The sequence below is a fragment of the Scomber scombrus genome, chromosome 5, assembly GCF_963691925.1.
Source record: "Scomber scombrus chromosome 5, fScoSco1.1, whole genome shotgun sequence".
NCBI lineage: Eukaryota > Metazoa > Chordata > Actinopteri > Scombriformes > Scombridae > Scomber > Scomber scombrus.
In genome coordinates this window covers 4,347,511-4,372,836 of record NC_084974.1, presented here as the reverse complement: position 1 = coordinate 4,372,836, position 25,326 = coordinate 4,347,511, and the positions used below count along the sequence as shown (strand labels likewise).

Here is a 25,326-nt window from a genome sequence, read left to right as displayed (position 1 = left end):
CTTAGGTTTATTCTAATTAATGTTCACAACCTGAAAATTAAATGTACTTTTACTTTTAACTTTAACATTGTCCTTTTATTTGTCAAAATACAAGAGGTCCTATTTCAGAACTGTTAAGATAATGACCATAAAGTAAATGTTAAACATATTGGGAAATTTGCTTTGTTGGTGAGAACTAGATAGGAAGATTGATACCACTCTCATATCTGGCATATCAGCCATAAAACGGTTAGCTTATTTTAGCTTAGCATAAAGACAAGTAGACTTAAACAAGATAAATATATGTCGTGTTCACTAGTCAGCTTCAGAGGTTCTTGTAGGCAGTTTTTTGTCACCTTCTGACAGTGTCCAACTAGCCGTTTTCCGGTCGTTTCTGCTCAGTCATGCTAAGCTAAGCTAAGCTAACAGTCTGCTAGCTCAAGCTGTAAACTTCTCGGCTTTCTCTCACAGCAAATAATGTTTCATTTTCCTGAATTTAGGATTTAAGACGAAAAAGCTACAACTGGTATTATGTGGCATCTGTGACGTTTGTCATTTCGTTCCCCTGAGAACGACAGTTGCTAAACATTAGTGTCCTGCTAGCATTAGCTACATTGTCCCTGGCTAGTAAAAAAGAGCGAGGGATAAAAAGGTTGATTAAGAGATTTGTGAGCATATATTTATGTCTGCAAACTGAATCCAAACTAAGAAGCAACTTTCAGAGCCCGACTCTGCTCATACAGAACAGGACAGCAGATATTTTAAACTGATTTATTATTGAATAATGATTGAAAACTACAATTAAATTGAAAACTAATAACTACTATTACTATTAGAAAATAGTATAAACAGTCATTATACTGCACAGTTATGTTGCCACAAGTTACTGAAAGGCACAAAGTCATCTATGAGCAACCCCAACTGTAATGTACTACAGTAATGCTGACTTTCAAAAATCTTGTTAGAGCCTACAGTGAAGCGTGTGTGTGTGTGTCTGAATGAGAGGATTTGCGTGTGTTCTTGAGTGCCTGAGCATCCACGGTCTCCAGCAGAGCATTCTAGCCTTTTCCATTCAGTCTATTGATTTATTATCAACCACAGTGCCAACATTGACTTGGTGGTGTGACACGAAAGCAAAGCAGCAGCAACGCTGAGACAAAGGAGGTGATGGAGGTGAAGAACAAAGACAAAAACATAAATGGTATACAGAATGATAACAGGACAGGAAGAGTCTAATTACAGGACTCATACAAACAAACAGTTACAGCAGTCATAGGTAGAAAATTATGTTTCTACTCATTTAATTGTCTGTTTTGAAGGAAATACATTGTCATTTGTAATTGTGGGTGTGGAACTTTGAGTTTTGTTCTCCTTCACCCTATAAATACTTTAATCAAAGTTTTTAGGTCAGTTTACTTTGTGAGTCAAGAGGGAAAATTGGACAGGAGAATGTCTACTATGTGTTTTCACATGTAAGTGGCATAGTGATGATATATTTTTCCACTCAAACCACAAATTGCACTGCAATGGCAATTGTAAGTGAGCCGCACATTCCACACTGTGCTCATGTTCTCTCAAACTGATCCTCTCTAAACTCACAAATTCCTGAATTGAGATGTGGTTCTCGGGCCTGGGATCAGCACAGCCCGGGTGGCAAAAAAGACACGTGAGTATTGAGGACACAACATAATACAGACATAAAATGTGATGAACTCACATAGTTACCAATACTTCTAAAATATATCTAAAACATCAGACTTTCTGACAATTAAAGCTGTACTAGCCATTCATTTCATATGTCCCTAATGACAATCTGTCACAAGAAATGATTTTTAAGTTTCAACCTGTTTTAGCTCTTTTACTGTTCTGGATCATCCTGTCCAACTGCACCACTGTACCTGGCCAGCAGCAATCAGCAGAAAGACAAATGCTGTGTTTCAAATTGTGTACTTCTGTACTTGCATTTAATATTTTGAGTGCATAAATGCGTTCACACTGAGAAGTATACAGTGCACTGTAAGTACCTGGATGGTGCACTCAAAACGGTCAAAAAGCTGAGTGTGGAACAATGGACAATTCACATTCTCAACAGTTGCCATCTTGGCTACGTAGCAGAAGGAGAGGGACCACTTTTCAAACAGGAAATTATGGCCAAAGACATTGTAGCCTGACTACAGTGAACATCACTACTTTATCCAAATGCAATATACATGTGTTTTTTGCACTAAGCACCACTATGTTGTTGTCACATATAAGCCATCAGTAGGTTTATTGGGTTAATTTAGCAGTCTGTAATGATTTGGACGTTAACAGGAATGCTAACACTAGCTGGCTAATGCTAGCTTGATAACTAGCTAAACATCATTTCCAGTAAGTGTGCAACGGCCGTGTTGAAGACAACACTAACCTATTGAAATTTGTGCACTGCATAATTAAGTACATAGTGTACACAGTGTACTACACCGAAGTGTTAAAACAAAAGCATGTGATTTGAGACATAGCAAAAGTTAGCAACTAGCTGGTGAACATTTAGCAGCGAATGAACCAGACTTTTTTTTTTTAATAGTTGTTGGAGACCAAAACAGAAAAGAAAGTGGAGTGAATACTGTACTTACATTTGCTAATGTTTCAGCTGTCGTTTGCTAACATGTTACAAGACCAACACATTTCTTTTGTAGCAAGAGAGACCCTGCACGTTGGAAGCTTCTGAAAACAATCAGAAACGTATCTTTCATGCATCAATATTAGCCATTTGTTCTGAATCTAACTAAATCATATCTTCCTGGATTTACATATGAACGTACCTACACTCTAATTGCATCTTCAAAATGTCCTTGTAACCAGAAAGGCCGCAGAGTGAGAACTCCACTCCCACATTGTGAACAGCAACAAGGTGACATTTGTTAATGGCTGGCCCGGAGGAAGAGCGCATGTTCACTGTTGGCTCCACTTTTTAAGGCTGACATTTTATTAAAATGAAAAGGGACTGCGCTGACACTGAAACAAGCTGCAAAATGTCACAAGCCCGATGCTCTGAGGCAAAGTGTGCGTTTTACCCGACTGCTGTGCTGCTGAATCCTATCAGACCGTTATGTTGCTTTACAGTTTTGGCAAAGCAGCAGCCTCTGTGATCCATCGCAGCCTATGTTTCATCTGTTACATATTCATGACCCCATCAGCACAATGCTCCTCAGGCAATGCTGTTATTCAGATGGGATTGTAATACACTGTAAAGCCAACATATCTTTCTCTTTTACATCTATATTTTCTATGTCTATGTAGGTGCTTTTTTTTTTTAGTGTTAAAGGGATTAAAGCAAAAAATAAAGAAATCAGTCGCTTCCTAGGATTTAAAGGTAAAACAAGGTTGGAACAGCTAAGAAAACGGCAATTATTTCTGCTAAACAAGATTATTTTTCACCCACTAACCATTACTGCTCTTTTCTAAATGAAATGGAAAAGCTTACAGGCAATAGTAAGGCCTACTGCAGTCTGTATAATCACAGTGGGGGTCTGAGGTATAAATGTTCAGAAATCGTTTGTGTTTTATTTTAGCACCTTATGGGCTTCAGAAAATTGTTATTAACATTAAAAGAGCTCAATCACTCCATCAGACCGTTGCGGTGACATGGAGAGGATTTTTATTTTTTATTGATCTTTATTGCTCTTGCCGTGATGACATCCAGTCTCAGAATATGAGAAAACGGGTCATTTTTTGTTTCTGTTTTCCAGAAATTGTATTATTTATTATTCTAAATACAAAAGGAAATTAGTGGATTAAATTAAATTACTCTTGTTTTTTTTACTCTGGTAGATTTTATTGCACTTACAGTAACACAAAGAGTGTAGTTGTCACCTACAGTCTTCACCTGGTTCACTGTCTCTGTGTGAGCAGCACACCCTTGAGGGCTCAGTTCCACCCGAGGTGAAACATACGGCTCTTTAATACAGAGATCATCATCATAGTCATAAAGAAGATCTCTCAGTAAGACTTTGCTTTCTTACCGTGAACCACCCAATGTTGCTGCTGTGTTTTAAACAGCACGCCGGTGTTTCAGATTCAGAGGTTTGAGGCGGAGCTGCAGGGTTGAGTGGAGGTGTGTGTGTTTAAGTTTATTTGTGCTGTTGAACGTAACCACTTTGAAACAATAGAAAATAACTTGTTATTGATCAGATTGACAGCACTCCCTCTCTTCATTCACTCTCTAGCTCGCTCAACCACAGCAGCAGAGGCTAACGTTAGCTGCTCCTCTCAGTGAGGTGGGTTAGGGTTAGGGTGAGCCTCCGTGCAGCAGACAGACACAGCGGTGAAGAGCAACACCATTTTAACAATTTATTGATATTTGGAAATTGTCTCGCAGGCCACCCATGTCTGCTCTGTGGGTTTGTTGTGATAATAATTTAGGGTATCACATTATAGGCTATATTATTATCATACCTTTGAAATTCTCATCAGATCTGCATTGATCTCATATAAGGCCTTTTGGCAGTCCAATTGATGGAAATCCGTTGTACTGACTGACTTTAATCCCTGATGTTAAACATTTGTCCTTTGTCATGCTACAAGTAGTAGCCCACATGTGTTTCTTGTCTCTCTTGGGGTCTGCTGTGTGTAGTTATAAATTTAACACAAATAAAAGATAATGTGTCTTTTACTATACCATTAACTGTCATCCACACACTGTGTGAGTCCTTGAGGTTTAACAAACACATTTAGTGTCATTGATACACCTGACTTAAAGCTGCAATAATTGTTTCTCCACAGTTCCCTTCGTCTCTACTGAGCGTTTTAATGTCTTTCAGCTCATTGTTTTGGTTTTACAGCTTGCAACTTTATTGTTTCAGTTCGTTCTTGCTGATCTCATCATTGTCTGTTTTTAGTCAGAAAGCCCTGATAAAAAGCACCCTGTCAAGTAGCAAATGGCAGGCAGACAAAGTTAGCAATCAGCTGGTGAATGTAGTGGCATTTAGCCACTAAAAAGCTAGAGATTTTTCTAAATAGCCTGTGGAGAGCAACATGAAGTAAAGAGTGATTAGTGAACTAAAAACCATCAAAATGACACCAAAACACATCTTATATTGGATGCTTATTTTGCTCAATGCCTGCTTAATGTGTAAATAGATAACTGTTTGCGAACGTATATGCCAACGTATATGCCACAACAGCCTAATAGTTGACTGTTACTCTGCCATCTAGTGGCCAAAAATAACTCCAGGTTTACTGATAGATAAAGACATATTTGCATTTTTAAAAAGAGAAAAGTCTTTGGTTGATTGATGTTCAAATCTAGTTTATTTTTGTTATAGTATTATAATCATAAATTGTCATGTACAGTATGGATAAAATTATTTTTATAAATGCAAAAATAACAAGATGTTACATTTCTAGCTGTAAGAAAGCATGCAGCGTGCTTTCGGCCCCAACGAGCTCCATTAATCAGACTGCAACTTTTATAAAGCCTGAGAGGCGAAACCCGGGGCATCAAATTAAAAATAAAAAGTTTACACAGCACTTGCTGCTGCTCGTAAAGCTTTTTGCTGTGAGCACATTACAAGTACAAATGACTAAAATGAGCATGTTTGCATTTTTATCAGCTCAGTGTTTCTTTCATCTGCATTATGGGCGTTATGTTTAGAGAGATTCAAATTGAAAAGGGGTAGCGAGAGTAGGATTTTGGAAAGTGAGGAGAGAACATCCCCCCCCTGTGCCTAGTGTAAATTATGCCCTTGATTTTACCTAACCTTTTAACCTTCTGCTTCAAAATAGGATGATTGATGTTAAGAACTTCATTATTAACAGCTCCCTCTAATTAGCAAAACTGTGACAAAATGTAATTCAAAAGGGGACACCGCCAGGAATTTTCAGCACTCTTCAATATTTACCAAACTGAACTGTTTAGACAGAAAACTTTCAGTATCCGAGGGGCCTCAAAAGCCACTCTAAAGTTTTCTACACTTTGATGGGAGGAATCCTTCCTCCTACTACCTCCACTTCCTGTTTTCTTCTCTCTCTGCCTCTGTCTCTCTCTTTGGAGAGGATCTGTGATCTAAATTAGCAGGAATATGGCTCACAGATAACTGGGAAGAGACAGGATGGGCCTTATCGACATCCCCATTACATCTGCTAAGCCAGTTATCTTGCCTGGGTCTCCTCAATGAGACTGAAGACTGAGGGTCTTTAAGGTCCGATTAGCACTCTATTCCTCAGGATCCCTATTGTTAGATAAAACTCTCAATTTCTGCCTCTTTAATTAGCTTAAGCAGCTTGGCACTGCCAGAAGCACTTGTGATATTTCATTATTCTAATCCTATTAGTGCAAACTAAAGACAGAAGAGGAGAGAAAGTAACTGAGACTAGACTAGAGGAATTAGTCTTTTTATAGCTAATGAGCATAGTTGAAGATATAGATGGCTCTGCACTGTAAGGGAGCAGTGTAAGAGAGCTGAGGATTTGTGACGGGTCAGTCTGTATCTGTTCCGTTCCCCTTCGTCCAAAACCGTCTCTGTACGAGCCTCGGGGACAGTGGCTGCACTGAGGGTTGCGCTGGTCTATCTGCCTTGTCTAATCAGCTCTGAAGGTCTGGGTCAAAGCCCAGTGTGGAGGGAGGTCTCACAAGGGTCAATCACAACAACTTGTGGGCAAACCCTGTTGTCAGTGTGTGTTTTAAGAAGGAGAAAAGCTGCTGATATTTTCTATTTTTCTTACTGATGAAAAACAACAATGTGGTCGTCTATCTCTCAATACTCTCTAGCTCTCCTATCCTATGTTTGGCTATCAGCCCGAAGCTCATTGGCTACGACTGAAGACCTAAATCTTTAAACTCACAAATACATTGTTTGACTTTTAAAAAAACAACACTCCTTAAAATAAATGGACCTTGCAATTTTCAGAAAATGTTACCAAATCAATAGTAAATAGTGCATTAGATGTGAACTATTTGGATTAATGTCATTGGGTCAAATTTGACCCATTTTATATCAGAAATATGGATTGATTTTGTATAATTGCCTAAAATTCACATGGATGGTTCTATACTACATTCCATTCATTGCAAGTGTAATCATCACTACTTTCATAGAATCGGGTGATAATTTGTACTTTATGCTTTGTAAACAGTCAAACTAGACCAGGTTGACCCGGGAGGACAACAGGTGTGATTATGTGCTGCCATTCAAATATTTGAAATGGTTTCAAAACTGTATCCTGACTAAACTGAAATGTACCAGTTTGTGATAAACCATCAACATATTTCCCTCTGATCTGGATTGTGTTTGTGGGACTGACAAAATAAATGATGGTGATAGTGGCTTTAGCGAAAATCGTGAAAGTAGTGTGTCCATGGAACCTGTTGACAATATAAGAAATATAAAATATACTCAGCCTTTCTGCCAGTGCATGGTTATTTCAACCAGCAATGGGAAAACAAATGAGTGAATTATCCTGTTGTTCTTCCATTTGAATGAAAGTCTACAGTCTTTGGCCTTGATGGTAACTGAAGGTTTGTTTCAGAGGTGAGGCAATTGTATGCCGCGTCAACGTAAAAGCAGAAGTGAATGTGAACAGATCTAAGTGGTGAAGGGTTTAAAAACGTGTTATTTTGAAGAAAACTAGCACTAATCTGAAGACTGTATGACTTATATAACGAATTCATACATAGAGAGATGAACTTGAAAATCAAAGAGGAAAATAAGAGAAACAGCTGGAGTTAATAGAAGGTTTTGAAATTAGTCCAACTCTAAGCTGTCAAATGAACACATTCATAGACCGAAAGTGTGCAATTAACACCACTTCCAGTCTGACCACGGCTTAAAAAGTTTTCCTTTTCTCATAAGTTACATAAGCTGTTGTTAAAAACAGTTTCAGCTGAGAATGATGCTAACATTACAAGGACCAGTATTAAGCAGGAAAAGCTGTTTTGGTACATTACAGTAACAGCAGTAAATAACATTTTCTTTGGCACCATTACTCCCACATCTGTTAAATCAACATTAAAGTGTCTCTGAGCTTATCTAGAAATCGGTAATGTTTAGTGTTTCCTCTTGTTTCCTTCATCACATGCTGCTCTGATGAACTGTTCTAGAAATGACCGCCTCTGAGGAAAGACTTCAGAAAGAGAACCCAAACAAGCGATGCCAAGTGATGCCAATGGGTGTTTTTTTCATCCTCTTGTCCTTAAAGTCTCTGTCTTTTCCATGTCAGCAAGCCCCAGATGGATCAGTATTAGGTCACAGACTAATTTGAGAAGGTTTTGTTCTCCGATCTGCACACATTTTTGGATTTGATATAATTTAACACGGTGGTTCCATCTGTTCTGTAAGTGAAGAGTTATTGTTAGAATGAGTGCAAACTATGATCTGAATTGAGTGTAAAACGTTCTTTCTCAACCTTGAAAATAGTTTGACTAAATCATTTCACTCAAGGTCTATTTCCTGCCTTTCTTCTGCAGCTTTTAACTAAATCTCATGGTTTTCATCACTAGCACTCATGTGACAGAAATCTCATACTTAGATCCCATAATGAGAACTATACAAAATTCACCGGCTGATGAAGACCATGAGATGTGGTTGAAAGTAAGTGGACTTGGAGTGTGCACAGTATTGGTAATGTTGGCACCACTTCACATTTTTACTGTATCATTGAGTGAAATCAGCCTCTAATCTTTACTTCTCATATCAGTTCAAAGCAGCTTTCAAAATTGCACATGAATGTTTATTTACTGTGCAGCAACTTCCTGTTGTGAAATTGTTGTTGCTTCAGCCAATGTGCTATTTAACAATTTCCTGCAACGCAGTCAGTCAAACACTCTATAGAGATAACGCACTTCCTCTCTTGCGTCCTTTATACCCGTGCATGTAGTAGCTACATCTGATGGTGTAAAACATGCATTGATCTGAGCTTACATGCAGTGAGCCAGGAATGTCTGAGAGGGGGTAAAATGTCCCTTTTAAGGGGTCACTAGGTTTGTTTTCATTTATACTAAACAAGTGAGGAATCATATATAAAATCATATATGATATGACCTTTTGTAGGGCTGAGAATCTCTGCAGCTGACGATTCAATTAAAATCCGATTCAAAGGGCTATGAATCGATTCTAAAATTATTATTGATGCATCCTCATTTTTCTTTCTTACTGCATGGCTAATTTTGCATCAATTGATACAAAAAGTTAGATAAATATGAACTCTGTTTTTTTATTTTGAAAGTACTTTAAAAATCTGAATGTCAACATTCAACATGCATGTTTGACATAAACATCTTCACATTAAATGCATCTAAAAATAAAGAAATGCTGATTGATTTTAGACGTGACAAGAAGGCCTTCACTGAAAGTGTCATAGATGGAGAGAAGATTGAAACTGTCAGCTCCTACAAATATCTTGGCACTGTTTATGACAACCAGCTTAAATGGGATGCAAAAATACTGAAGTGTTGGTCAAACGTGGACAGCAGAGGATTCATCTCCTTCAGATGTTGAATTCCTTTTTCTGTCAGTCCAGTGATTCTCTGTGGTTTTTATCAGTCATTCATTGAAAGCCTTTTAACTTATTCTTTTATCTGTTGGTTTAATAATCTGTCACTCAAGGACAGAAATAGTCTCAACAGTATTGTGAGAACCTGCTCCAAGATCATCAGACTTAAGCAGAGAGACCTAGGTTCCATATGGGAACTACAGGTCATGAGGAAGTCAATTCTTGACTTTTGTTAATCAATGCAGAGTCGTCCACGTCCAGGTCCGCATCGCGATGCATCGTATAATCGAGACATTTTCCCACCCCTTCACCTGGGATGAACCTTATCATTGACAAAGTTACTTTAATTTCAAAACTTCAGAAAGAATCAGGCTAATTCACTGTAGCTAACATTTAGTGACACTAGCATTACTGTGATACTAGAAATAACATTTTCATTATATTTATTACATTCAAATTAACTGCCATGTAGTTGTCTACTTGTGGTTATCAAGACAAACTGCTGGTTATGTTTGTCAGTTAAAAGTTGAAGATATCAAATATGTAAATTGGTCCTGTTGACGGTTGCTAGTCCCCCTTTGCGGGCTGAGCTAACGTAACATTAGCTAACATTAGAATTCCACAGACTAACAGGACAAGCTGCTGCTCAGCTCTAAATGTCCAGACATCCTTACTGAGGTGATTAGAACTGATATGACGTACTTAGTACTAATATTTGCCATCAACCAGTGTGTGCTATTAGTTGCGACTAGCCTGCTACCTAGCTAACACGTAGGGCTGGAAAGCTAACACTAGGCTGTTTAACCTGCAGACTCAACACGCTGTCTTTTAAAAGAACAAAAGCACACAATCCTCACTTTTAAACATCAAACAACAGTATGGTGTTTCTCTCTCTATCGCATCATCTTTGGCGTACATGTTTGTGCACATTTACTAGCAACAGCCAACAGTTTTGTTTAGCAGCTTGGCTAACCCACAAGATAAATGTTGATTCAGCTTATAACGTCTGAAAATGAGAAGCCTGAGAACAGCAGTGATTGACAGCTTGGTGCAGGGAGGTTTTTTATGATGGGACATTTCATATTTTAAAAGGGGTTATTGACACAATGGTGCACTTTGGCTCAGACAATGCACATGACTCTTTTTTTTTCTCTTCACAACATGTTGCTTCACATTCAAAACAGAAAACCACCCTGGTTTCTCAACATTTTCAGGTCAACCACTGTGTCTCACTGGACCACACAAGTAATTTGAAATATGCAATGCTCACTGGTTTTGACCACATTAGCCACCGTGGAATTATTAGAGCCCCGTATTGTTTTGACTTCATTAGCCCAGTGCTTAACACCACCTGCTTGTGTGTACACTGTAAATTTGCACCATACTGTTCATCTACTGCCTAACTGAGGCGTATAAAACTGTTAATCCAGTATTATTTGCAGGGCCACTCTGGAAGCCTACTGTTTCAGACCTACACCATATCAGGGCAACATCCACAGCTTGATTCCCTCTGCTTTCTACCCCTGTTACCTGTCTCTTCACACTTTCATCAATCAAATAACCCACACTAATTATTAATAGCATTAATAGCAAATAGCAACAAAGCCACAGTAATTTAATTCATTCAAATCAGTGTATGTTTGTCGCATTCCATTTAAATGTATTATGTAGAGAAATATCAAACGTCAGCTGACACAGTCGAGTGGTGAAGAGAAATTTGAGAATTATGCAAATAGGCACTTAATCATAGTGTTGAAAGATAATGTAATTCCCTGCTTTCCCTGCGGTTTTGAACTACAACAAGAAGCATTAACTTAGTATGCCGAACCATCTGATATTAATTACCAGATCAGACAAATCCTTCACGGCCGACCTCTCCTTACAATCAACCGTCGTAGCTGCTGTCGGCCCACGCCGGAGCCGACATGTGACGCAGAGGAAAGTAAATCTGTCCGAGGCCGCGTGTGAAACAAGAGAGGAGATGAGATCCAAATCATATTCGCCATCTGCTCCGCTGTCTGTTTGTCTGCTGTCTAAGTGAAGCGTCCACTACACAAACACTGGACTAACAATGATAAACATGCAGAGCTTCATGTTACAGCCAGCCAAATACTAATGTCAGTTATGCTGAGATAGGAAACTGGTGGTTCACCACATTGCTACAATGCATATCACAGGCACACAAACAGGTCCTAAATATGCATGCAGGTGCACTTTAGGGGCCAAATGGCTACTTTCAGTTGCTGTATTAAATGTCTGTGTACTGTTTAACCAAAGAGTAAAGACTACTGTGGGACATGACATTTATCTAACAAAATAAACTAACAAAAAAAGAATTAATGATTTGTCTTTTTAGTTCTGTACTAAACCATCAACCATTGCTTTCAAGCTTCATTATTTTGCACAGCAGATTGCTGTGAGTACTGTAGCACTCTCTCTCTCCTTTCATTATAATTATCAAGTATAAAAAGGCTCCACTTGACCAGACTGCTTCTGTCAATGACAGTGAATGCTATTCAGCTGTGCTCACTATTCTCAAAGATGTTGTTTTTTTAAGTCTCCAAAACCAAACAGAAGAAAACAGAGCGACTGAATAATGTTATCAGTTGACTTAAGGTCTTTAAATATGTGTGAACAGGTCAAGTTAGGGTTGGGGACATATTTTAAATGCAGAACTACCACAGATTTTTATGTAAAGAGTAAACGTTTTTGTTTCAGAGGAAAGTTTTTTTAGCAGCTGCATACTTTACAGTTGATTATATGATGATACATTTGTATTTACATTTCTTTGTGAAAAGTGAGATGAGAAAGTTAGAGCCACTATCATGTTTGTATGTGAAGTACAGAGCTGGAGATGGTCTCTGGTCTCTGATAGAAAGAAAGTATATGTCATTTCCCAAAATATTGAACTATAACTTTCCATTTACATCCAAGAAAGCAACATTTTTTTATTGATGCATTACAAAAAAATACTGTTGGGATGTAAAAACTGCCATAAATGACCATCATAACCAATTAATTAACGGCCTGTTTCATTGTTTTCACCTTTCATAAAGCTCACCGTTATGAAGCCATGTCATTTTTATATGCTAGAAAACAACAACAGGCAAAAGATACTAAACTTCTACTTCTTCCTTCCATCATTTCTAAACTTCACTGAAAATATTAAAGCATTCCGAACCTTGTTGAGCATTCAGCTACCCCTCCCCCATCTCACTTACCCTGGTGGTGGTGGCGAACATGTACTTGTCTCTTAGCTGGAAGCTGTCCACCTGCTCCAGGATCACTCTGCGGTTCTGTTCGCTCTGGAAGAAGTCGGTGCTGCTGAGTACAGTGGAGACGCCCTGGGGCTCGTGTCTCTGGACCAGCACTGTGGTGGGGGGGTCGTAGGGCTCCACACCCCTGGAGGAAATGGAAGGAGGTGATAGAGGGTGGATTGGAGGGAAAGAGTTTAAGGTATATGAAGAAATGAGAGCAGGTGAGGAAAGAACCACAAAGATGGGAGAACAAGAGATAAATTAGTTAGACATGTCTTCATGCAATGATATACATTGTACAGTATATATTCCACCTACCAAACGCTGTATGTTTAGAGGTCACTTTACCCACTCCAATAATTTATAATCCAATAACATCCAGTACATGGCCCAGCATTTTTTTGCATGGTTTACAGGATGTCTCATCACCAGCTGTAGCTGTCTCAATTCATTATAAATGTTATTCACTCTCATTGAGGTCTTTTTGTTGAGGTCATGGCTGGGAAATAATTCAATATGGTCTTATACTGACTTTTAGAGGAATCATTTAGTGGATGATTCTGAGTCGGTTAATTATTCAGAGTCTCGGGTTGCCCATCACAAAAGGTCAGCACTGTCAAGACAGCTTGCTTTTTTGGTCAGTGGTGGGATATGTGTCACCAAAGTTTAGCTCATTGCTACAAATATACATTGAAAACCACTGATAAGGCGACTGCACTTAAATGATGTTACGATAACATTCCTCCATTTTCCATTTTCCACAAGATGTTGTTCAGACCAACATTAACACTGTGAGACATCAATGCAGCCCCCTTATTCATTTCAATGGAACAAATGTGTTAGCATTAGTGGGGGTGATGTCGGCTTGTGCAGCAAAAAGCTTGAATCCTGCTCGAGTTTTGCTGCAATGCATTGTGTCGTCAACGCGCAATACACCGCATTAGCCAATCAAATGCATGTAAGCGCAATTTGGATTACTTTGTAATTTAAATAGGGGAAACCGTTAATCTCATGCTCACTTTACCACCTACACAGCCTCTTTTCTACATTCTTAAACGCAGTACCATTTTTGGTTTGGCAATTGGCGAGGGCGTCAATGCATTGCTTTTCTTTCAGTAGATTAAATACCTGCAGCATTTCACAGCAATATGAGCGTGTCCAAATTATGAGGGGTGCTGTACATGTGGCAGTTTTACATGGTCGCTTTTAAAGATCATTTGACCTGAATGACTAAAAACAAACATATTTCACCCCTTCCTCATAGTGGTATCTCTCCATGCAGATACTATAATTTTGGATTATTATAATCTTTTCAGATTTTTGAGCAATGAAATATGAAACAGCAGTATCTCAGTCTCTACATACATTAAGTGAGCAATGTGGCAGATTTTAGTAGGTTTCATGTGCAGGGGGTTGAGGAAGGGAGTTGGACACCATATCATCAACAACTGCCACTGCTACTAGAGGTCAAAAAGTTCCCACTATGGGTCATTTGAGGATATTTTTTTTCTTTCAACCCATCAGTGCTGAAGTGGTTTAAACCAGCCTACTGATGGAGCAGACCAACCGCATCGCTACACTCTCAGTAGATAAAGTCGGATATGGGCCAGCTGTCTGCATTTACTGTTGCAGCTAGTCAAACACATTTCATGATTATCAGTAGTTTGCAATGTCCCTTCACAGCAGTTTAATCTCTGTTCTTTATGTGTGGCGACTGCTTGTCCTTTCTGTGTTCTTGTGGGTTTCCAATGGTTGTCCCATTATCCCCCCCAGCGTTCAGAGACATGTAGGTGATATGAATTGAAGACTGAAGAATGGTGTTGAGTTAATGCTAGTATCCAGTTTTGCTTCAGATGCCTCATCTAAGAAATCGTCATAGCGTGAAGAACTTTACTCAACAGAGGTGTTTGTCTGAAAAACATGTACTGAATTTTGCCTCGGGAGGCTGCTGCAACACCTAAAATAACAGAATTATTCTGGCTTTCACTGAGTTGTTTCAAAGGCTTTTTGACTCAGACAAAGAGTCCTTATCATTTTTTCCCCCAATAAAAATGGCAACATTTCAACATAATAAATGTTGAAAAACACGGACCATCAGCGTATTCAAACTGAAAATATCTGTCTGTGTGTCAACCTTGAAAAACCGAGTGGTCAAACTATTTGTGGCTTATGAGTGTACAGCAAAAGGGTGTTCAGAAACCGTGGCACGGAGAGTCATCTGGAATGAATGAAGGAGGTTGACTGCGTCTTATCGTCTGCCTTCCAAATCAGTGTGTTTTCCTCCAGAGTCTCGAGAGCTAAACAGAGAGAGCAGTGTCTCGGCTGAGCTCGGCCTCTGTGGCATTCTTTCAAAGGTCCCTGTTCAACTGATGGACACTGTCTGGGATGAGAGTGCATGAAGAGTCTTGTCTCTGTCCCTGTTCCTTTGAATTAATTAAACCCTTCTAAACACTTCCTTGACACCCTTCCTCCCTGTTTTGCCATTTGCTACCAGCTCTGCTTGTTATTCAGTAAGGGTTGCCCTGAAATCTTTAAAAGGACAATACCAGCCTTTCTGAATTGAGGATGCCAACAGCCAAGATTTTAATAGACGTGATAATTTTCATACCAAATGTTTAGAATTCCTGACATACAGTATGTGTAAGTATGTCTACCGTCATTCAGAAAGGTGTTCACTTCCAGTCAACATTGACAAATTTGCTTTTCTCCCCCTTCTCTTGTAGTGACATTTAGTCCTTCCGATCACATGTGCTTTATGTTAACCTTCTACATGCCCTGACTCTTATTCTTCCTGTTCCCTTTTGTTTCTCTCAATGCATTTGAAATCTCTCTTTCTGTTGGATTTGTAGCATTGTCTGTAATCCATATGGAAGAAAAGATTGTACACTTCTCGTTGTATACACATAGGATTTTGCCGCTCAGTCTGTCTCCTAGCAGTGAGATCACAGAGGATTAGGAGTTGGGTGGGGGATCGACCCATCAGATTGGGTTGGTTTTGAATGCATCTAGCAGCAGGCTGCGAGTAAGGCTCGAGTCTCTCTGGCTTTCGGCGCCTAGACTGATCTGCAGCACAACAGTAGCGCCTACCGCTAAAGCCAGAACAAACAGGATTAGAGCCAAATTGGGGAGAGTTTAAGATCAATCCTTTTTTTTGTGCTGCTTTTGTCCTCAGATAATTTGCAGTTTCTCTTGGCTGGTTCACCACTGCAGTGGTGTAGCTTTTACAGACTTTATCAGATGTAACCGGCCAACCACAAAATGCCATCATTAGCTAAATAAATCAAGAAACCTATGAATCAAGGATGATGAAACTAAAAGGCTCAGTTAAGTGATTACAGTGGGCTGTAGACAGGACACTTGGTAGCTTATGAAGAACACTGAAAGAACACAGCGAGGTTTGTTGCTCGAGAAAACAAACTGTACTTGGACAAGATTTTAAAAGGTGTTTCAAGGATGTAATTGGATGCCAATGTGCTCTGGGTAGGCCAAAATGAACGGAAGATGTGTCCGGACAAACTAAAACTTAAGTCAAAAATTCTTACTGCCAAGCTTTAAGATTCCAATTCATGAAGGGACCAAAACAACGCAAAACAAAAGTAGTCTGGAGGTAAATAAAAGACGGAGCTGGAGGTCCTGGTAAGTTTTGTGGTCCAAACACACAATCCAAGCCAAATAACCCTTTTTCATTTGCTGTTAGGGGCAAACTGTGAGACTACACAAATATTTAACCCTGTTGTTGCAACTTTTGTCCTCGTGGGTCAATTTGACCTGGTTTGGTTTGACTGTTTATGAAGCATGAGGTATAAATGATCACCCAAATCTGTGTTAGAATTTTAGCCAACTTCATTCCAACCTATTATCACAGGTTTTACACGGGTTGCCATGGTGATAGGAGTACTTTCTAAATTCTCAAGTTTGGACTGACTGACTGACTGGATAAATATTGATGATAACATGGTTGACTTGGTACTCCTTTTCACCTGATCTGACAATACAGTTAGATGACAAATGTGAGGAGGAGGTAAATTATGTCTGCTGAGATTAATAACTAATAACAAGCTTCTATCATATTAGCGGAGGCACATATTTGTCCTTCCTGAATTGATTAAATAGATTGAAGCTGGTTTTCATTCATTGATAATGACAACTGAGACCAAGTAAACAAGCTCGGAGTCACATGACAGATATTAAGTGAGATGGATTCTACCTTATAGACATGAATAGACTTTTTATTAGGAGGAAAAAAAGCTATGGTTTTAGTTTTGTCTTTGCTTTGACTTCAATTGAATACAGATTATTTAATATTGCTTTAATTCAGTTGTTATATGAGATGCTTTCATCTCTTATACTTACCTACAGATAATTGCTTTCGGCTTACTCATCAAATTCAATCCCAGCTGCTTTCATTTCTAAGACTATGACCGACATTTTAGCTGCTCTTACTTAAAAATGTGTTGACATTTCACCTGCTTTCAGCTTTTACTTTCAGTTTTCAATTTACAAAACTGACAATTCAACAGCCTACAGGGCTTAAACCCAAAACACATCTCAAATTCGACATTTTAACCCGTCTACTGTCTTTGCACCTGCCTTTTTTTGGTTTAAGGGTTCATTTTCTAGTTTGTTCTATTTGTATATTTATTGTTAGTTCTATCTGTTTATTTTCTAAGTATGTATTATTTCAGGTATGCATTATTTTCCTGTGTATGAGGAAGTGCTGACAATCAGGTGTTTTCGTGACAACAGTTTCCTGTGGTTTGTTTCCTCTTTATCAGTTCTCAAATCCAGCAGCCTTCAATTTTGCAAAAAAGGGAACATGATCTAGGTGAGGTGTGTGGGTGGCTGTGTGCAGACGCTGTGTGTGTTATCTTGTTATCGGTGACAGAAGCCTGTGTTCTCTGCAAAAAGTAATTTAGCTTGGCTGTGGAGCGACAGCGAGGGCGACCCGCAGCTCCATGTGATCCGTCTCAAAAGGAGCTTCCATCTAGCAACCACACGAACCGCATTGCAGGAGACATTTATTCATCTAATTCATCTCATTTATCAACTGGGAGACATCAGAGAGGTCTGATTGTGTTGTTCAGTGCTAGTTTCCTAATTTTCCCCACAACCCATGATTTTTACAGTCTGAAGCACTGACCCGAAATCCCGACTGCTTTCATTTAAATTTACAGCGTCAGACTCAGACTGCTGAACTTTTTGGCAGAGGAAAGGGGATACGCAATCACTGATTTCATTGTCTGGCTGCTGGCGGTGGTAGAGCTCAAAAGGCAGTAAAAGAAAGGCTACTTTGGGTTAAGCAGACTATATGTCAACTGTTTTGATTAACAGCAGGAAGTAATCTTTTCTTTTGTTCGGAGGCAATGCTGAATCCAGTCAGTGTGTGTTTTGTTAAAGGGAAATCATTCAGACACAATTTGTTAATTCTAAAATCATCATGAGGACAAACTCGACCCTGTAAGGCGACAAAAAAAGTGTGCAAATAAATACTTCACAGGCTTTATAATTAGAGCTGTAACTAACGATTAGTTTTGATATCGATTCATCTGTCAATTATTTTCTCAATTGACTGAATAGTTGTTTGGTTTATAAAATGTCAGGGAAAAAAAGTCTTCAAATGTCACACATCTTCAACAGTCACAACACAAAGATATTCAGTTTTTACTTAAATATGACTCAAAATGACTCATCAATTATCCAAATAGTTTTGATGTCATTAAATAAATTTATTATTTATTAATCAACTAATAATTGCACTCTATTTAATTAACTCTAAACGGAGGGATCTTGTAAAGAAAAATGGAAATGGAAAAAAATACTATGAGAAACAGAAATCAAGTTCATGTCTTTGAAGAAAGATAGGAAAAATGGGTGAGATACATAACACATAATACTTCTAATGACCTTAAATGTGACAGTTAGACAATTATAAGATGAACTTAGCTGTATTGATGCCACTTTGTTTATAAATATATAAAATAACTTGACAGAATAGGTAAGAGTCCATTTGTGAGGGAGCAGGAGTGGGACTGCACGAGTGCTCGGTACATATATATGTGTATGTATGTATAGGTATGTGTATGTATGGGCATATGATTCCTATTCCTTGTTTATATACAGGCATGATATATCCTCTGACCTTAAAGTATTAGTTCACTTAGCTTACTTACAGTAACTATTAATCTACTTAACCGATATATCTTATGACTCAAACTGTATTTTGTTATTTTTCTAAAACCACCATTTATCCTTCCTGAACTCCAATCACACCTGTCATCAAGAATCATTTGGAGAGGTATCTGTAAGTTATCATCCACATACTGCACACATGATTCAGTACAGATGTCTAAAACAAGCACCTTTAGGAGCAAAATCAAATAGAGTACAAGACCCATGTTAAAAACCCTCTATCGAAGTCTTTCATTCACCCGTCAATAAACTTTGGGCCTGGCTAACAGGATGTAGAGTCAACAAGCCGGGGCAAGACACAGGCGAGTAAACATTTAATAAAGACCTTAAGAGCCCTGACACCCTGAGCTGATCTCACACATCGAGTGCCGACAAAGACTGACTGATGTGTTGCCTCACGTCAACTCGCGCCTTCTGTCAAAAGATGCACCTGAACACACCACAAAGAACAGGAAAGAACGGGAAAGGGTTGCCTCCCGTCAAGTTCTGTTTAGCTTTTATTTCTACTGTGGAGTTGTGACGGTGTTCAGACCGAACGCTAAGTGAATTTATTACAAATAGGCCTGTCATAATAATTATAAACTTATCGTACAATAACGTAATTATCAACATCATACCCCCCGCCCCCCTTACATTATTATGCTATTATATTATCACTATATCAGTGGTATAAAATGATCTTCAGATGGCAATAATATCGTTTATCATTATTATTTCTGAGACAATATATCATCTAACAAAAGCAGTTATTGTGACAGGCCTACATTCAAAGTCAATGCAAAGATGCAAATCTGTGCCAGGCGACTCAAACTGATGCAAATATGCATGTACGCGAGTTGAAATGGTTTCAACTTGAGCAAAAAAAACCTCAGTGATGGTTGGTGCCTTTCAATACTTGCTAGCTTACGGCTAATGCACAGTAATGTATTTTGGCCATTTGGGACGAATAATTACAAATGATCCCATGGTCAACACTCACACAAATAACGCAAGGCAAAAATTCACCTCATGTTTGGTCTCAACACAACTGCCAACTCCCAAATTGGTGTTGTTCTGGTAAGGTTGCTAAAGTATTCATCATTCATGTTCATGGATCACCTGGTTGCACTGAGGTTTTTTTCCTAATCAAACTACAAAAACAGAAATTGGAGTTTCATACATGAAACCATCTCCACCACTGCCTTTTGCTGTTTACCATGATCTTTGCACACAAATCCCAAGTGTGAGTTGTCAGGTTGAAGCCATCACTCTGAGGTTTCACTGACTGATGTTAGGTGTTGACATTTATTTCATAAGTAATGCTCCAATAAAATATAAATAGCGCACAGAGGGAACGAGTTCTCTCTGTGACCTGAGATAATCTGGATCACCTTTCATCTCCATGGCTGCCAAAACTGAGCAAGTGTGTCTCTACCTGACCTCTGTGATGCCGCCTGGGGACTACAGGAGATGGGAGATACAGCTTCTATAAATCACAACTTCTTTATAGTTCATTTCCTCATTTAATATGTTCAAAAGATGCATCTATCTTTCTTGTTCTGCTGGTATTTAGTCCACTCCTCAAACAATCCGAGGTGTGGTTGAGATGTTTCACAGATTCAACCACATTAATTGTTGTAACTAAACATGTGACTACATCAACCGCAGTATTGCTAGCAGTTACAACAGGCACCATTGAGTATAAAATATGTATAATATACACATTTGAGGCTGCTGTGACATGTACCGACACTCTAATGCATCATCATTCGTTAATACTGCCACACCCACCCACACATATACTGACAAAGTGAAAGTAAACATGACCCCCCCCCCCCCCTTCAGCCTTCAGGTCTGATCCTGCTCACCAACTCAAATAATGGACCCATTGACGGGCTCTTCCTAGAAGACAAGCACAGTCTGTCACTACTGTTAACAGAATCCAGACAGTGTTGCCTTTACATGAGATGGGAGGGAAAAAAACATCTGAATGACCGCAATGTCCAAAAAAATGCTCACTCCATTGAAGTTGTTTGAAAAGCTGTCGAAGAGCCATGATTAAGACATTTAAATTCATGGTTCACCACACAGAAAATAATGTATTGTCAATGAAAATCCTACAAGTAACCAATCCCTGTCATGTTGAACAATATTAGTACATGATGTTATATTCAAAGATGAAATATTTGAGTTCATTTCCAGCACTCATTTTGGATTTTTTTTGGGAAACTTTGTCCTCTGAGGTGCAGTGTAGACTTGCATGCACATTAATGGGTTCTACCTTTGTTTAGTTTATGAAGACAGAGAGGGGAGTGGTTGAGCACTTGAACATTTTTGGACAGGGAATTGGTTGAATTGTATCTAAAGTGAAGAGAATCAGCTCTGCTTGATTGACTGTGCTTGCCAAAAAAATGTATGAAAGTGAAACTAGCCACATCATTCTCATATATGATCTTTATCCTCCATTTCCTCCTTAAGCCACTGAATGCAGAACACAGTTTACAGTATGTATTCTACACAGTGCATATTGTGCTCATCATGAGCCGAGGCGTTGCTTATCTTACCAAAAGTAGGTCTTCACGTGCTCTTGGATCAACACCCATGTCTCCCCAAAGTCGTCTGATTTCCACAGCTACGGAGGCAGGAGGGGAGAAGAGGGTGGCGGGAGGTGGAGGAGGAGAGGGGGTGGGGGGGGGCGACAAGAAGAAGAGGGGGGATGGTGCACTGTAAAAATGTAGGTCAAGCTCATTCCTTCGTTTTAGCTCCTGCACATGTGACAAGGAGAACACTGGAGAGCTGTGCAGCCGCTATTGTGCTTTGAACTTGAGACAAGGAAACAAAATACACACACGAAAAAAAGCTTCCATGCAAAAACCCAAACTTCTACTATTGGTTAACATGTGCTGTAATAAAATACTGAATCAAACAACTGCTGAAAATGTTTAAATGGAAACACTTCCCACTGATTTAAATAATAAGGACATTTGATGGATGGAAGCAAGAATATGAATAGGGATTGGTGTGAAGTATTACAGCATACTTCATGATTTCAGATTTGTTCATAGCAGGGCATGTGATGTAAAACAGTCAAATCTAAATATATCGACTGTATTATCATGTATGATAAAGAAAAGCAAATTTTGTATTATTCCTTTAAAAAGCTGTGTAGCAGATGTGAGCATCTGGAGCAAAAAAAAACAAAAAAAAAACAGGTGCTGGACCAAATCTGTAAAGGTAGGAGAAATTCCACACTCTGTAGCTCCCAATGCAGGTATAGTTTAAGTATACCTGCATTGGGAGCTGAAGTGTGTGGACTTTCTTCTGTGTTTTTCCTTTTTTCAAAAAGACTAAAACCACAAATAGATCAAACTCGTTGTTTATAGTTGGACTAGAGGTGCTTGTATGAGAAAATATAACTCTCTTGGCAGCTAAAATGATTTTGTGTAATAGGGACGTTTGATGATGAGATCTCTCTCAACTGTAAAAGAAGTGACTAATAAGAAAGCAAAAGGGTTTCAAGCTGAATAAACAGATTTCAATCAGGTTTCATGCCAAATATGCCTGTGCCATTCATGTGGTTTCAAACGTGAGATTATATCATAAAACAACAACATGACTGCGTGTTGCTGCTGCGGCTGTGGGTGCTGCTGCAGGCGGAGTGAGCCTTTACCTGTTTGTTTGGGTGAGAGCTGTCGTAGCCGAGCACCAGGTTGGATCTTCTGCTGTGGAGCAACAGGTCTGTGGGTTTAAAGGGGAGGGAGAAGCCCTGGACGCTCTTACAGAAGTCGAAGGTGTTCCACAGGTAGTTGTTGGTGGAGTCGACGAAAAGATACTGAGGGAGAAGGAAAAAAAAGGATGTAAGAACTCTCCTGGATGCTACTTTAGAGTAACATACCATCTATACATGTATTCCCAAACGCCACTACAAAGTTTGATTATAATTAGACTGTGCTCATCCCACTTTTCTGAGTTCCTTCAACTCCACAGTTGGCGGGTAGATTGCTGGGGAAGGGGAAAGGGAGTGTCGTGTTGAATTTTAGTGCAATTTGGACACGCGATACATCTAATATTAATAAACTTTGAATAAACCAGCTCTGCAGACTGACTCCTGAATGTGTCTGGGAGAGAGCAGAGATAAAGGCGTGATACGAGTCAGTGAAAAGTGCTCTACAGAGAGAAAAGTAGCAAAAACAGTGCTTTTAATCAAGAATGAACACTCTGAACTTGTATCTAGACAGAAAACAGAGTTAGCAGCAAGTGACGACAAATGAGGCGTTCAGGTACATGATTTGGCGTAGGTCACCTGGGTTTTGGAAGCGCTTAGAGCCCATACATGTTATTTTTTGATGCATTTTTATTTTTAAATCCAGCCCTTATTTTAATGAAATGAGAAAAGAACATGTATTTACTGTAAGAGTACATCGTCTTTTATTTATATCATCTGTGTATAATAGAATGTTAGTTTCTTTCATGTTGTTCTTTCACATCTACTGTATTCATTTCTGTATGTGTTGAAATAGCAGCCAGGGGAGAAGCTATCGGCCTGTTCTGAGTGGACACTGCACTATTAACCTCTCAGTCCTGTATGAATAAGGCACATTATAGCTGCACTGATAAGATGGACTCACATGATACACTAACAGAAGAAATAAAGTTACATAAAAGGAGGATTTTTAATCGCCTCTTATCCAGAAATCATGACATTAAATTAAAACTCTCTACTGAGTATTAATGCAGTCTTTAAAGGAATACTCCAGCAATTTAGAATGACACTTCCATTAAATTGGGGGGTTTATGAAAGATAGATTAAGAAAAGAATGGTCAAACTCAAACTGCAGCAGAAGCAGACGTATACTGACTGAATACTACATTTCCCACAAGGCTACAGTGACATTGTTTTGTTAAACCCTCCCTTCCTGGTGTTTCAAACTCAGTGCCCCCAATTTGTAACTTTGGCTTTTCTATAATAATCGTCTTTGAGCCCAAGCTGAGATAATCCTGATGACATCATTATGACATCATTAGGGCTGTTTTTTCTAAAGACTGCCCGAGCTCCTCCAGAGCCACAGAAGACATGACACAAACTGATTTTGGAGTGTAAATATTGGTGGAGGGTAACAGTTTTTATATTGTTGAAATGGTGCATTGGGAACATGAGAATTAAAAAAAAAAAAAAAGGATTTTTATGATGAAACATATATCTATATATATGTACCCCTCTTGTATATCTCAAGTTAGAGCTTTTGTGCTGATTCATTTGAGACACTGAGTATAATTCCATTAACCCCCCCCCCAAAAAAAAAAAAACCCAACAACTTACTGAAGCAAATGTCTGCTGGTGCTTCTATGTGCTTCAGTGATATCTGAGTGTGCAGTGTGTTGGAAAAGCTGAGGTGCCAGATCACTAATGTACAATGGAGCTTTGCTAATTCAGTCCCACTGGAAGCGGGAGCCTGTTCAAGTGTTCAGATGAGTGCAGTACGCTGAATAATAACAACGTACCAAGAAGCAGGGATGAAACCAGGAGCTGAAAGTTGGAGAACGTTCCATTTCCTCAACTAGAGTATATATTTTTATGTCAGTACTTTGTTAAAATCTCTGCGTGTCTGAATAAAAGAGGGCTGGTCTAGTTTGTTGCTACAGTCTCAAAAACCTTTGATATCTTGTCCTAGTATGAGCCAACGCTAACTTAATATATTCTAAAAACTGTCTTTTTAATACAGGAATAAAAAGGGATTCATGTATATCTATTGGTTTATTGGCTACTTTATCTTCATCAGCATATAAAGTACACTTAAGAGTCTAGCAGTGTGTAATAATTACTATTCAACAGCAGAATAATCAGGGTGTGTCTAACAATTTCACTTTTCCAAGACAGACAATCCGACATTCACCTCCACTTCACGTTTCTCTCCAATTTCATTCTTCACATAATGAATTTCATTATTTATAGTGTGAAGAACAAAGCGTACCACCATGAATGATAGGCTTAGCCAGGTTCAGCCTGGCAATGCAATTAGATGAACTATCTCCTTTTTTAAAGCTAACGTTACACTTTAATTAGCATGTAGCTTTCACTGGTTGATATAAAAAAAAAACATGACCAGAGTTGGATTATAGCAGTCAATTTAGTGATTAGTAACTTTGGTTGAAGGTTAAACTCAAATTCTAAAAATTCTAATAAACTCAAGATTCACTGAGCAGATTCTACTCTGTAGTCAGGGTTAGGATTAGAGATGAAATACCAACAGTGTGCACAGCTGTCAACATCTTGTCGAGACTATAGAGACATGTAAAATACAAAGTTCTCAGAGAGATTAGAAAGAGAGTGCGATGTGAACAGAGGAGGCTAGGCTATGACAGCAGGCTTTTCACCTCACCTTCCAGACTGGCCATTTGGAACAGGTATGAACACTTGTCTTTAGACAACATTTTGTACACCCTTAGGACC

General features: G+C 38.8%; 1 protein-coding gene across 1 annotated transcript in view; it reads right to left on the bottom strand.

Annotated features, from left to right (window-relative positions):
* sorl1 (sortilin-related receptor, L(DLR class) A repeats containing) overlaps positions 1–25,326 on the bottom strand; it is a 93,699-nt gene that overhangs the window by 41,237 nt on the left and 27,136 nt on the right. The window contains exons 4-6 of the mRNA XM_062419261.1: positions 22,546–22,707; positions 21,440–21,507; positions 12,672–12,852 (exon numbers count right to left, since the gene is read on the bottom strand). Coding sequence (XP_062275245.1) covers positions 12,672–12,852; positions 21,440–21,507; positions 22,546–22,707 — 411 coding nt within the window. The remainder of the gene's footprint in view (positions 1–12,671; positions 12,853–21,439; positions 21,508–22,545; positions 22,708–25,326) is intronic.